Source organism: Tiliqua scincoides, chromosome 8 (genome assembly GCF_035046505.1).
Source record: "Tiliqua scincoides isolate rTilSci1 chromosome 8, rTilSci1.hap2, whole genome shotgun sequence".
Lineage (NCBI taxonomy): Eukaryota > Metazoa > Chordata > Lepidosauria > Squamata > Scincidae > Tiliqua > Tiliqua scincoides.
Window position 1 is genome coordinate 14,939,640 of NC_089828.1, and position 13,171 is coordinate 14,952,810.

General features: G+C 41.6%; 1 protein-coding gene across 3 annotated transcripts in view; it reads left to right on the plus strand.

Annotated features, from left to right (window-relative positions):
- The window catches only part of MAPK6 (mitogen-activated protein kinase 6), a 37,248-nt gene that overhangs the window by 21,240 nt on the left and 2,837 nt on the right, over window positions 1-13,171 (plus strand). Inside the window, exons 1-5 of one of the 3 annotated variants that reach the window (XM_066636661.1) lie at window positions 152-281; window positions 7,073-8,255; window positions 9,675-9,819; window positions 10,493-10,657; window positions 12,200-12,401. In XM_066636661.1, coding sequence (XP_066492758.1) covers window positions 7,701-8,255; window positions 9,675-9,819; window positions 10,493-10,657; window positions 12,200-12,401 — 1,067 coding nt within the window. In that variant the 5' untranslated portion in view covers window positions 152-281; window positions 7,073-7,700. Of the gene's footprint in view, window positions 1-151; window positions 282-313; window positions 371-7,072; window positions 8,256-9,674; window positions 9,820-10,492; window positions 10,658-12,199; window positions 12,402-13,171 lie in introns of those variants that run through there. The other 2 variants (XM_066636663.1, XM_066636662.1) reach the window with 2 other exon arrangements.

Below are 13,171 nucleotides of genomic sequence, written 5' to 3' on the forward strand. Positions count from 1 at the left end.
GGCGCCACGCGCCGCTTCCCGCCTCGACCTCAACCGCCACGTCCCTTTCGCGGGCGGGGGGAACCCCGCGCATGCGCGCGCCGCGCCCCGCCCCGGGGCGGAGCCGCCCGCCCCTTCCCGCTTTGTCCTCGCGGCGGGGTTAGATGGCAGGAGCCGCGGCCAGCCAACGGACGCGCGCGCTCGTGCCAGGCAGCAGCGGCGCCGGGACTGCGAGCGGCCGGAGCGACGCTGCGAGCGGTGCCGGAGGCTGCGCCGCCCTCTTCATGAGCCTAGGCAGCCCCGTGAGTGTGGGCCGGGGGCCGCCGGGTGGCGTCGCGCGCAGCCACCGCCACTGCACAAAGGCGCTTTGTTCCTGGCTGGCCGCCGCCGGGTGAGCCGGGCCGGGCCTTCCGCACTGCGGCGGCGGAGCGCGGCTCTGCCTGGGGCTCTCCTCACCCGGCCTGAGGGCGCCCCTCAAGGGAAGCCCCCCGACTGGCCGGCCTGGTGCTGGTGGGGGTGGCAGGCGGCACCGGGGGCGCCCCTCCGGGCCCCCCAGCCACCCTCCTTGCTCCTCCGCGGCGGGGTTGGGGGCAGGCTCAGTCCTGCCACGTGTGCCTCCTCGGGAGTAAGCCCCACTGCGTGTTTCTTCTCTGGGGGCTTCAAGCCCAACCCCGTACCTACGTACTTAGAAGTAAGCCCCATGATAGCCAGTGAAGCTTCCTTCTAGGTAAATGGGGATTGGGATTGCAGCAGCCTTACACTTCTATGCCTACTTACTTGGAAGTAAGCCCCATTGTAACCAATGGAACTTACTTCTAGGTAAATGTGGCTGGGATTGCAGCAGCCTTACATTACTATGCGTGCTTACTCGGAAGTAAGTCCCATGGTAGCCAGTGGAGTTTACATCAAGGTGTGTGTGTGTATAGGATTGCAGCAACCTTACACTCCTATGTGTGCTTACTCAGGGAAAGTCCCATGATATCCAATGGAGCTTACTTCCAGGTGAGTGTGGATGGGATTGCAACAGCTTTACACTCCTATGAGTGCCTACTCGGAAGTAAGCCCCATGATAGCCAGTGGAGCTTAGTTCCAGGTAAGTGGGGATGGGATTGCAGCAGCCTTACACTTCTATGTGTGCTTACTCGGTAGTAAATCCCATTATAACCAGTGGAGCTTACTTTTAGGTGAGTGTGGACAGGATTGCAGTCTACCTCCCTACCAAGCCTACTTTAGAACCTGGTGTTGGGGAGGGGGTAGGCAATGAATTGTGGGATGAGGGGGTTTACAGGCTGCACCCTGTAAATGAATGGGGTGAGGATGGTCTGGTTTTAACCCCAAGGGTTCAATGATATGTGTTGTTAGGTCTTGCTTTGTTTTAATGTTTCACTGTTCAATGTTAAAATTAATGCTTTTAGTGCTTTGCTTGATGTTTTTTCCTTAACTACCTGTTAACCTGTGGTTGCTGGGCCCACAAGTATGTACACATTTGGTCCCCTGTTGCGTATATGCAATGTTGAGCAGAAATGGCTTAACTGGGGCTGCTGCCAGTGTTCAGTCAGTTTCTAGTACAGTTCCCAAGCTTCCAATTTGCCTTAACCCATTTTTGCCTGGCCCGCAGGTGTACACATTTGGTCCCCGTTGGGTATATGCAACATTGGACAGAAGTGGCTTATTAATGATACTTCATACATTATGGAGCCTTTTAAGCTGCCTTGGCATCTACTTTGTATGGGAAAAGCAGGATATAGGTTTCTCAAAAAAAAATAATTAAAAGAGGAAGGGTGTAGTTGCCAAGGGCATACTTGGTCCAATCCTGTGCATGATTACTTGGAAGTAAGTCCTACTGTAGTCAGTGCTTACTCCAGGGAAAGAGATATTATTATTATTATTATTATTACATAGCACAACAAATCAATAAATGGTTCCTTGTCCCCAAAAGATTCCCAGACTAAAAGGAGGGGCAGAAAAGACACCAGAAACAACCACTAGAAAAGGTGACTGACATGCTGGAGTGAAAAGGGGCAATTGCTCTCCCCCTGCTAAATATAAGAGGGCACCACTTTGAAAAGCGCCTCTTTGTCCAGTGTATAGGGGTTAAGATGGCAACCTCTAATTACTAGTGTGTACTCTACATTTTTATTTTTGTTTCTTTTTTAAATGCATAGTGGGCGGAGTGGGGATTTCTAATTGCTTGGGAGTATGACTCTGAAAGGGCGACTCCTGTACCGATTTCTTAATCCCTTGTGAAAGGATGTGATGCAGTGTCTCTTGTGAAATAAAATCTTGCTGCCCATGTCCCTGTCTCCTTTCCCTCTTCCCCTCCCTGCCACACTTCATTGAGTTGGCATCAGGCACTGCGGCATTGGTGGCTTCCCTCTTGTCTTAGGAGGCTTCATTCATTTCCTGGCCTACATTCTCTTGTGCTGCACCCTTAAAAGCAGCTGCTGCAGTGTTTCATGTTGATTTACAAAGGGCTTGAAGGGGGAAAACTTGTGCTGCTTTTTCCTCTTGAAAGAACCCAGAGAAGGTTAGTCCCCCTTAACATAAACTCTACCACTGTTCAAGAACTAGCTTGGGTAACTGCTGCTTCTGGTGTGAAAGCAATTGCATTATAATAATAATCGAGGTTTAGGGCCCCTGTGGTTTAAGAGAGGTCGTGTGATTTTTTTAAAGAGCCTCTTCTATCTCCTTGTTCCTCCACTTCCCCCATCCTTTCAGTGTTTGCTGGCTGAAAGGCATCTTGCTGTGCGACCTTAAAAGTGGCACACAAAACCTCTTAAGAATATCAGGCCACTCTAGTGTGGAAAATGGCATCATAGTGGAGAGACTGCTGACTGTTATGCTTCCGGGGAAAGTTCCATCGTGGCAAAGAGCAAACATGATGGCAGAAGGATTATTAGGAATTGTTCCTTTCTGAGGCTGATAATAAGAGGGGTTTCTGAAAATGTGGCTTTATATCTTCTTTGAGGGGGAGGTTCCTGAAATTCTGGAGTGTGATGCTAGTTGTTTAATAGAACTTGAAGAATGACCAGTTTTTCTGGTGCCTCTGGGTAGGAAGGAAAACATTCATTAGTTCGTTAGCAAGACATTATCATTGCAACTAAAAATATACTATGTAGATGTTGCAACCAAGCTCTGTTAGCAGATTCATTTTCTTTTGTTTAATGGCTCTCCAGGCCTGTGTTTTGGTTCCCAGGCACTTGTTTTATACAGTGCCATCACGTTGCTTATTCTTGAGAGCGATCAGGAATATGTTATCTGTAATTCATTCAAACAAAGCCATACATAGTTTGTCTAGAAAAATCACTCTGATAGAGGCATGAAATAGATTTTTCAGAATGCTAAAGGAAATGAAAGAATCTTCCCTTTCTATAAATTATCCTTTAATTTTTAGATCCATGTTACAGAACAACACTAGCAGTTTTGGAGATCAGTAGGTCTTAAAAGCATGGATAGCATTGAATCTTTAGTGCAGTGTTTCTCAAGGTGTGCTTCCAGGAGCCCTGGAACTCTTGAGACCCTTTCAGGGGTTCCACAAGCACATCATAAATGTTTGCCCCACCATCTACCCCCTGCCCTTCACTCATCTGTTTCTCTTGCCTCTCCTGTTTGTGATTCTCCTTCCCCTCCTGTTCTGACTCTTCACCAGTATTCAGCATTGGGCTTTGCACTGCACTGTTCTGCATATGTGCTGACCCTGTGGGGCTCCCCAAGTCTTCTCTTAGGAGTGTATAGTGCTCCAGAGGATGAAAAGTTTGCAGGCTGCTACCTTAATATAAGAAAAGGAATTTAAGTTGGTTGATCTAAGTAATCAATCTGTTTAGAAATATGAATATTTAACTAGCAAAGCTTAGTAGTGGCAAGGCAACTACTTGTCTTGACCCAACTGATTTGCTGTCAGTTCAGGTTAATAATAAAAAAAAATTTTAATAGAGAAACAAATCTCTAGCAGAGATTGAGAATTCAGTCTTTTTAAAAACCATTTCTGCCCAACATTGCATATATGCAATAGGGACCAAATGTATACACCTGTGGGCTGGGCAAAATTGGATTAAATAGTGGTGATTCAAGCAAACAGTAGTTTCCATTATATGTGGAATACACTGCAGAGAGTTTTCTCAGGGTGGGGAACCTTACCATTCCACCCAGGAGAGCATTTTTGTGAAGAAAGCAAGTTCAGAAAACCAACTGTTGACAAGGAGTAAACAATGTGTACTGTAGAGAATAGAGAATGTTATTAAATAAAAACAGTTTTATTTTTTTGATAGTGGAGGGGAAGAAAGAACTTTCTTTACACAACTTCTAATTCTATTAGACATGCTTAACAATTTGCCTCCAGTATATGTGGGGACTAGGTGGGAGGTTTGAGAGCAAACTGCAGTTTCAGGAGTGATTGGGATGACTCACTACCTACTTGAGACGTGGCTGATATTAAAAAAACCACATAAGCACTATTAAAGTTACACAGATGGGGCTTAAGTTTATCAGGTTGTGTAACAGCTTTCTCTTAACTCTTGCATGGACTTATTTATAGTAAGTAGTTGCTGTTACCTGATTATCTAATGACTGGATTTAGCAGTTGTTACAAAATGGTAGTCTTACTGGAAGCTGTTATTCTGAAGTTGCCACAAAGTATACAATATTTCCTGTAAGGTATGCTAGACTAACCCTTTTCAAAACTGGCTGTTCAAAAGAACTATGTTGCAAAGTTCTCTGAGGTGGGTTTCCTGTGTCTTACACTTTCTAACAAGGAACTGTATTCAAACTTGTATAATTATGCAATGGCTTCTATGGTAGTCTTCAAGTACAAACTATTATCAGGCTTGGTAATCAGCATGTAGAACTCTCATTACTTAACTACCAAGCTGAAAGCTAAGGGGCTGCTATTAAAAAAGGATACTATGTTTGTTTCTGGTGAGTAAGATAAGTTTACAGCCTGAGTCTTAGTGAACATAATGGTCTTGCTTCTGAGTAAAATAAAATAACACTGTTTTCAAACACCTCTATAATACTGGCCAAAAAACTTGTCTTGCTGTATATCAAGGTTTCTTTTTTAATGCAATTATCCTTAAATGCCTACTTCATTTAATTGTAGTTGCAGATGTTCTAGGGAGTAAAATTTTGAACCAGTTTTAAAGATGAATAGCTGGGACTGATTTTAAAACTTGAGTCAGTGGCATGAGTTGACTGAGTCATAAGAAGCTCTTGGCGAGTTTGTTTATGGGTGGAACATCAGTCTTCATTGGAACTAACTTTTTTTAATTCTTTTTTGGTGGTGATAATATGATTCATCAAGTGTTTAATGAACAAGTGTTTAATAGTAGTCATTTTCTATTTGAAGCATGAAACAGTGACTCAGAAGTGATTTAATTTTATGCACTGTCATTTTCTGTCAAAGCACTATGTTTAGTAGCTTGAATTTAAAGCAAGACTTGAAAGATACAGGCTTTTGAGATTGTAGTGTTAACTGCTTTCCTGACCACTAAGGGGCCAATATGTAAGAAAAGCTGGGTGCCAGCTGGAGAACAGCTTAGAACCAGAGTTGTCTTGCTCTGCTGCTAGTCTGAGCTGCAGGAAAATATTAGAATGGAAAAACTAGTGCTGCAGTTTGTTTTTCAGATGGATAATCAGATAATGAGAATAAGAATAAAGGCAAGGGACTAAGCTTATTTTCTACTAATGTTGCTCTTGTTGGTTATGGGCAAGTTTGTAAGTTAAGGACACATTTCATTTTGGTAATGAAAAAAGATATTGAAGGGTTGCCACTTCCTCCACTGCCACTCCATCTTTAAGTATTAGTTGAACTAATTCTCATGCTGGAAACGTATGAAACTGCTTAGAGGTGGTTGATCTGTTACATAAATAAACTAGTTTCAGCCTTTGGCAATTGACTAACAAAACATTATCTCCCCCTCCCCTTTTGAGACTAGTACCCTTCAATATATTTCAAAGTAGTTATTCAGTAATCATGTAGACCTCAAAGAGACTGCAGTAGTTTCAGAACATGTAGTTTTGAGAGCTGTAGCTTGTTGTAACTAAAGCAGGAAGCTCTTGAAGTGAGAAGCTTCTAATCAGATTATACTTTAGTGTGACTTAGGACTTTCCAAAATAGTCATCCTGATGGGGAGAGGCAGTATAAATGAATACATTTCCATAGGAAGTGACTTTATCAGCTGAAGTCAAGTGGAGACTTTGGGGGGAAAGAGCAGCATTTGAGAATTTTGTGTGGGGCATTTTGCTGGTGTGTGTAGTCCCTTATGTGGTTAATATACTGGTGATCACAAATAGTCTGCATGTGTCTGTTCTGAGATTCCATTTAGGTTACTGTAACCCACTATTGAGGAGTTAACTTAGAATTTGAACCAAAGGAGTGAGTCCATGTTCATAAGAATATTTCTTTGACAGTGTTCCCAAAACATAGCTAAAACATCAAATGTATTTTTCTTTGCTCTTTTACCTTTTTGTCTGTAAGCTTGACTCTTAATGTAGGATCTTTGTGATAAATACCATAAACAGTATAGAAAGTTGCCACACACTGGGCTGAGAATACATTAATCAAAATCTAAGTCTGTTTGCAATATCTGGAGCAATATGAGGCATGCTACCAAAAACTTGTGTGGTCATGAACTTTATGGATGGATATGTAGACTTCACGAGTGTCAGATTGAATGATTTGAGATTTTTGTCATTGCAATTTTCTTATTTACAAATAGCATCTTCAAACTTAAGAAACTTTTCATTGAGTAGCAGGTTTCTTAAAGTGGGGGCTACTTACCTGCTTCACTCAAGTAACTTCAGTTCTAATTTCTCACCAGACTGCTGAATATTAAATTTTGACTTCTTTGTACAGATGGGAGCTTACTAGAGATAAATTTCAAAACCTGGACCCCTCCTTAAGTAATGGCTGCTTTGAATTTGTGGGTGGGGTGGGCAAATATCCAGCAGATCAAGATATTCTTAATACCCAGTTCTATGATTGTATATTTGAGATTCTAGTGTCTATCAGGCAATGCTAACAGCATCCTGTTAAGCACAGTTTAAAAACACATGTATGATAGTGAAGTGCTGATATGTGGCTTCTTTATTTTTTCAGGTTTTCACGGAATAAGATGGATGGCAGCTTTGATTGTGATTGTGGTGAGCTGGAGCCACCTGATCATTAACTAACGGGATCTTGTGTGAATCAAGAACAGCCACTTCCTTGATGAACTAAACTATAAACATACCAGAAAGGAAGAGGAAAAAGTGCTTTCTAATATCATAGAATGAAGCTGCTCAGGACCAGTCCAACACTGAATGTATCTGCACTGTGAGAAGGAGGGTGTTAATAGAAGCCTATTACGTGCATATTTATTCACATTTTTGTTAAATGTTAACCAGCTTAGCATAGTTGAGTGGAGTGCATAGTATGTCATTTCATTCCGTTCAATTTGTTTTTTGTGTAATGTCTGCAGATATGCTGCAACTTTGTTGAGCTATGAATGCTGCAACCTCTCTGTCTTTGCTCAACCTGATTTGTAGAGTGTGTAAGCTTTGAGTCTAAAAGGGACACAACAGGCCTGACTGGCTAACAATGCAATGAGAGTGTCAAACGATCGTGCAGTCAACCTGAAGTTTTTCTTCTCCTTTTCTGTAAGATCCTTCGTATACCAGTGGATGCATCTTTACATATTTGCAGAAGCTTAATAGCTTTAGAGGGAAAACAACGCTAAATTTCAAAAATGGCAGAGAAGTTTGAAAGCCTCATGAACATTCATGGTTTTGAACTAGGTTCTCGGTATATGGACTTAAAACCATTGGGCTGTGGTGGCAATGGCTTAGTTTTTTCTGCAGTCGATAATGACTGTGACAAAAGAGTGGCTGTCAAGAAAATTGTCCTTACTGATCCTCAGAGTGTTAAACATGCTCTTCGTGAGATCAAAATTATTAGAAGACTTGATCATGATAACATTGTCAAAGTGTTTGAAATCCTTGGTCCCAATGGGAGTCAGTTGACAGATGATGTAGGCTCTCTTACAGAACTGAACTGTGTTTACATTGTTCAAGAATACATGGAGACTGATCTGGCTAACCTGCTGGAGCAGGGTCCCTTTCTGGAAGAACATGCCAGGCTCTTCATGTACCAGCTGCTACGTGGGCTCAAATACATTCATTCTGCAAATGTTCTGCACAGAGATCTGAAACCAGCTAACCTGTTCATTAATACTGAAGACTTGGTGCTGAAAATTGGTGACTTTGGCCTTGCTCGGATCATGGACCCTCATTATTCCCATAAGGTATGTGAAGATGTGCACAGTATGAGGGAGGGTCATTCTGAATATTGTGCAGAAGCAAACAAGGTATAACAGTTCCTTGGCAAGTGTAACTACTATATTGGCAACCTTCAGTCTCGAAAGACTACGGTATCGCGCTCTGAAAGGTGGTTCTGGCACAGTGTCTAATGTGGCTGAAGAGGCCAATCCGGGAGTGACAATCCCTTCCACACCAGGAGCAAGTGCAGTCTGTCCCTGGTCTGTCTCCCTGGCTATGGGCCTTCCTTCTTTGCCTCTTTGCCTCAGACTGTTGGCCAAGTATCTCTTCAAACTGGGAAAGGCCATGCTGCACAGCCTGCCTCCAAGCAGGCCGCTCAGAGGCCAGGGTTTCCCACTTGTTGAGGTCCATCCCTAAGGCCTTCAGATCCCACTTGCAGATGTCCTTGTATCGCAGCTGTGGTCTACCTATAGGGTGCTTTCCTTGCACGAGTTCTCCATAGAGGAGATCCTTTGGGATCCGGCCATCATCCATCATCCAAGTGTAACTACTAACTTGCAGCTTTCATATTAGCACTCAATATTTTGGTGTACGCTTACACCTAAAATGTGAAATTTCTTTCCCCCACAAAAAATCCTTCCCCTTTTCAATCTACAAAATAGCGTAACTCTTTTTAAGTTCCTGCAGTTGTTAACTGAGTCTGTTTCACCCATGTGTACGCTGATACAGCTTTATCCTGACTTTAGTCATAAAACAGTGGTTAAAAGGGATTAAGGGGCACACCTATGGAAGACAAAAGATGATTTAAAAGATATTTTAAATCTACAGAAGCTGGAAGATTAAGCCATTTCTGCCCAACAGTGTATATATGCAACATGGATCAAATGTGTACACCTGTGGGCTGGGGAGAAATGGGTTAATTCCAACAATATGCTGGCACTGCAACTTAAAACCACTTCTAAGGTGTATGTGTACGCTGGAGAGCCCTTCTAGCAAGTTGTAGTGTGATCTTTCTGATAAAGCGATAAACACACTCTTAAATCATGCATTAGTAAATATAAAATGGCAGCTATGTCTGTCAGATGTCCTGGATTTGACTAATCTTTAAATAAAAAGATCAAAGTTTAATCTATATGGTTAGTAATTGCTAAAATATACATAGTATTAAAATATTAAGAATAATATTACTGGCCTAAAGAGAGCCACTATGGTGTAGTGGATAGAATATTGGACACAATTGAGGAGGTGGACTTAGGCTCAAATCCCCTCTCAGCCATGGAGCTCACTGGGTGATTTTGGGCTTAGTTGCTTTCAATGGTGCCTACCTCACAGGGTTGTGAGGGTGAAATTGGGTTAACTTCATAGATGCTGCCCTGAGCTTCTTGGAGGAAAGGCAGGATACAAATGTAATTACTCAAATGCAAGTAAAATTTCTGTCTCTGTAGGGCCATCTTTCTGAAGGATTGGTAACTAAATGGTACAGATCACCTCGCCTCTTGCTATCACCCAACAACTATACTAAAGCCATTGATATGTGGGCTGCAGGTTGCATCTTTGCTGAAATGCTGACAGGGAAAACTCTCTTTGCAGGTTGGTGGAGACTGACTGGTTAAAGTTGTCATTTTAAGTATGAAATACCTCAATACAATATGGCAGTGTTGCCAGTAAAGGAGTTTGCCATTCCAAAGAACTTTCGTATAGCTAATTGAAATGCAAGTGGCAAATGCTTTAATCTATTTCTGTACAAAAATGGTTGTGATTGACTTGGTTATTGGTAAACTAAGTGCCGCAAAGCTGCATGCTGACTTAGGAACAAATTCCACTGAACTTGGTATGCCTTACTTCTGATGCATGGGATCAGGTTGTGAAATTTACACCTATAGCACTGTTGACATTATAGTAATGCTTTTATTACAATTTACTTTTGTATTAAAATTACTGAGTTAGGTTAATTGGTGCCTTACAGGTTAAGGTGCAGATTTTTATAAGGGCTTCATATTTACTTGAATTAGTGAGTTGTCAGCAGGGAAATACTAAAACAAGATGGGATATTGTATAGTATACTGATGCCTTATTAGCCCTGGAATCAGTAACTGGCAGGACTGAGTAAATTCCAGTGTTGTAGCTACTTACAGAACTTTCATACAAAATATTGCATTGATTATTCTAAGTAGGAAACTTTATTCTCTAGAATTGTAAGAAATGTTTTAAGAACTAACAGACTTTGAAACAGAACCTGCTTGTATTTCATCTTACTACATAGGTGCACATGAACTTGAACAGATGCAGCTGATTCTAGAATCAATTCCTGTTGTGCATGAGGAAGATCGTCAGGAACTTCTTAACGTAATCCCTGTTTACATTAAAAGTGATATGACTGAGCCAGACAAACCTTTAACTCAACTCCTCCCAGGCATTAGCCCTGAAGGTAAAATGGTCCCTATCATTTGTGCTGCTTATTACTTATTGTCTGCCTACTTTGGGTTATGAATCTGTAGACAGATTTGTTTACTATTGGAATTTGACAGGACTTAGTTCTTTTAAACATTGCAGAAATATTTATGATTCTGAAAAAATGCAATGCTATGTTAAGGCAGATACAGCACACACTGTGTGCTTACCTTACACACTTGGATAAAGGAGAGAGCAAAACTGGTGATGTGCCATGTTTTGGTGCTTTCCAGCCCTGCTGCATTTAACATACACACGCTATATTCTCTGGGAATATCCTCTTTCCCCTCAGGCTGTGTGGTCTAAGGTACGACATAAATTAGTATTCTAGAGAGAATCTGTCCAGACAGCTCAGAAGTTGAGACCAGTCCCATAGGGAGCTGAATATAACAGTCAAGCCAGAAATATGCCTTGGTTGGCAAGAAACTTGTTTGCCATAAACCAGCAGCTCCAGTGGGTACACTGATTGCCATGTGTCCAGGAGTTTGGCTTGAGAAATGCTACATATATGCAGTGGGAATTCCCTAGTATTGGCATCAAATAGGGCAGGAAACAGAACTTTGGATTATTCTTAAATTTTTGGAGCTGTCTGTACAGGCTGTTTTCATTTAGGCAGGAGAGGCAGAGTCCTTACAGTTAAACATGATGACTAGTAGTAATCAATGGTGACAGCTACAGCTATGCTTATTGCTTCATTGCAAACAAGTTTGCGAACGCGTTCACAAAAGTTCATGCACCACAAAGTTCTGCTTACTTGCCTACTGTGTTGATTATCTATAGCCTACAAGAAAAACAATTTCTGTGATTCCTCTGTGGAAGCAATTCTTTTATTGCCCCAAACAACCTTCTTGTAGCATCATGGCTAAAACCGAAGTGCAAATTGGTAGTTCTTCAGTATTCAGATCTTGCCTCTGCCATGAACTCATTAGGTGTGGCCTTAAGTAAGCTATTCCCCCAGTCCCCCCACAACTGCAATATCCTTCCCTTACAGGATTGTTATGAGGATAAGATGCATGCCAGTAAAGTGCTTGGTATTCTCAAAAGCACTACAGAAGTGTCTTTAAGCCTGGCATGTTACATTTTTGTTAAAACATTTAAGAAAATGCACTCAGTAGTCATGTATTCAATTGTTCTGCCCTTTCTATTGGTGTTCAGTACCTTACAACTTTCACATTACTCATTTTCATGATTTCCTGTGTTTCCATTGGATTCATTGCTGACAACAGCAATGAACTAAAATACAAAAATAACAAAAATGTCCTGTAGTTTGCCATAAGCAAAGAGGAGCAAATGAAATGTACTTTTAGTGGCAGGAGGGGAAAAGCAATTAAGTTTAACACTTTTCTGCATAGATCTGACACGCTAAAAATTCTGGCTCCTAAATATTGAGTTCTGGTGTTCAGCAACATTTTAAATATTTAAGTCTTTGCTCGCCCAAAGTTAAGTATTAGAGTTTCACTTAATATTTGATCCTCCTTAGAAATTATCTCTCAAACTGTTATCATTTTGCCTACTTCAGCACTGGACTTCTTGAAACAAATACTGACCTTTAGTCCCATGGATCGATTGACAGCAGAAGAAGCTTTGTCCCACCCTTATATGAGCATTTACTCTTTCCCAACTGATGAGCCCATTTCAAGCCATCCTTTTCACATTGAGGATGAGGTGGATGATATTCTGCTCATGGATGAAAGCCACAGTCACGTCTATAATTGGGACAGGTAAATGGCTTTGAATTTGTTTTGTGTACGTGCTAGTGAATTTGATTCCCTGGTAATGCTAAAAATATTCAGGCACTGTTTGAGATGCCTGCTAATGTCATGTTTTTACAATGCTGAAATTACATGAGGTGGGAGACACACTCCCATGAGGAACGGGATCTTTGTACATGGATGGAAATGGTCTTTCTCACTTTTCGTATGTTATCTTCAGTTTTAATTCCTTAACTAACTTTTATAACTAGTAAAACTCCAATTGTCTGGCATCCAGTAATCTGAAACTTCCAATAGCCTGGCATCAAAATAGTCCTGGCTCAGGAGTGGACTTACGATCTTATTGCTACCTGCATAAGCGCTGTCACCCCTGGCTCAGTGATGGTGTTGCCAAGATGAGCTATGGTACCTGTTAAGAAACAATCAACTAGCTTGGCAGAAATGAAAGCATGGTAGTGATCCTGTCACTATCACAACTGGAGCTGCCACATAAAGTATTTCTAAATTGGTGCATTCATTATTACTTTTGCCATTTTGGCTAACTTCAGTTCAGATGATTCTAGCTAAAGACACAACTCTGTGCAGTAGGTGTTTTGTAACCAACTGCACAGTCAAATGATAAGCATCTTCCTGTACTTTCTAGTGTTTAAACATGTATTGAAGAACATGCAGGGTTTGATAGAGTAGTGTCTGTCTGAAGTTAAGTTTTAATATGTGATGGGGATGTTTCGATGGAAGACTTAGAATCTTGCACTAATTTTAGTGAGTACTAACAAATC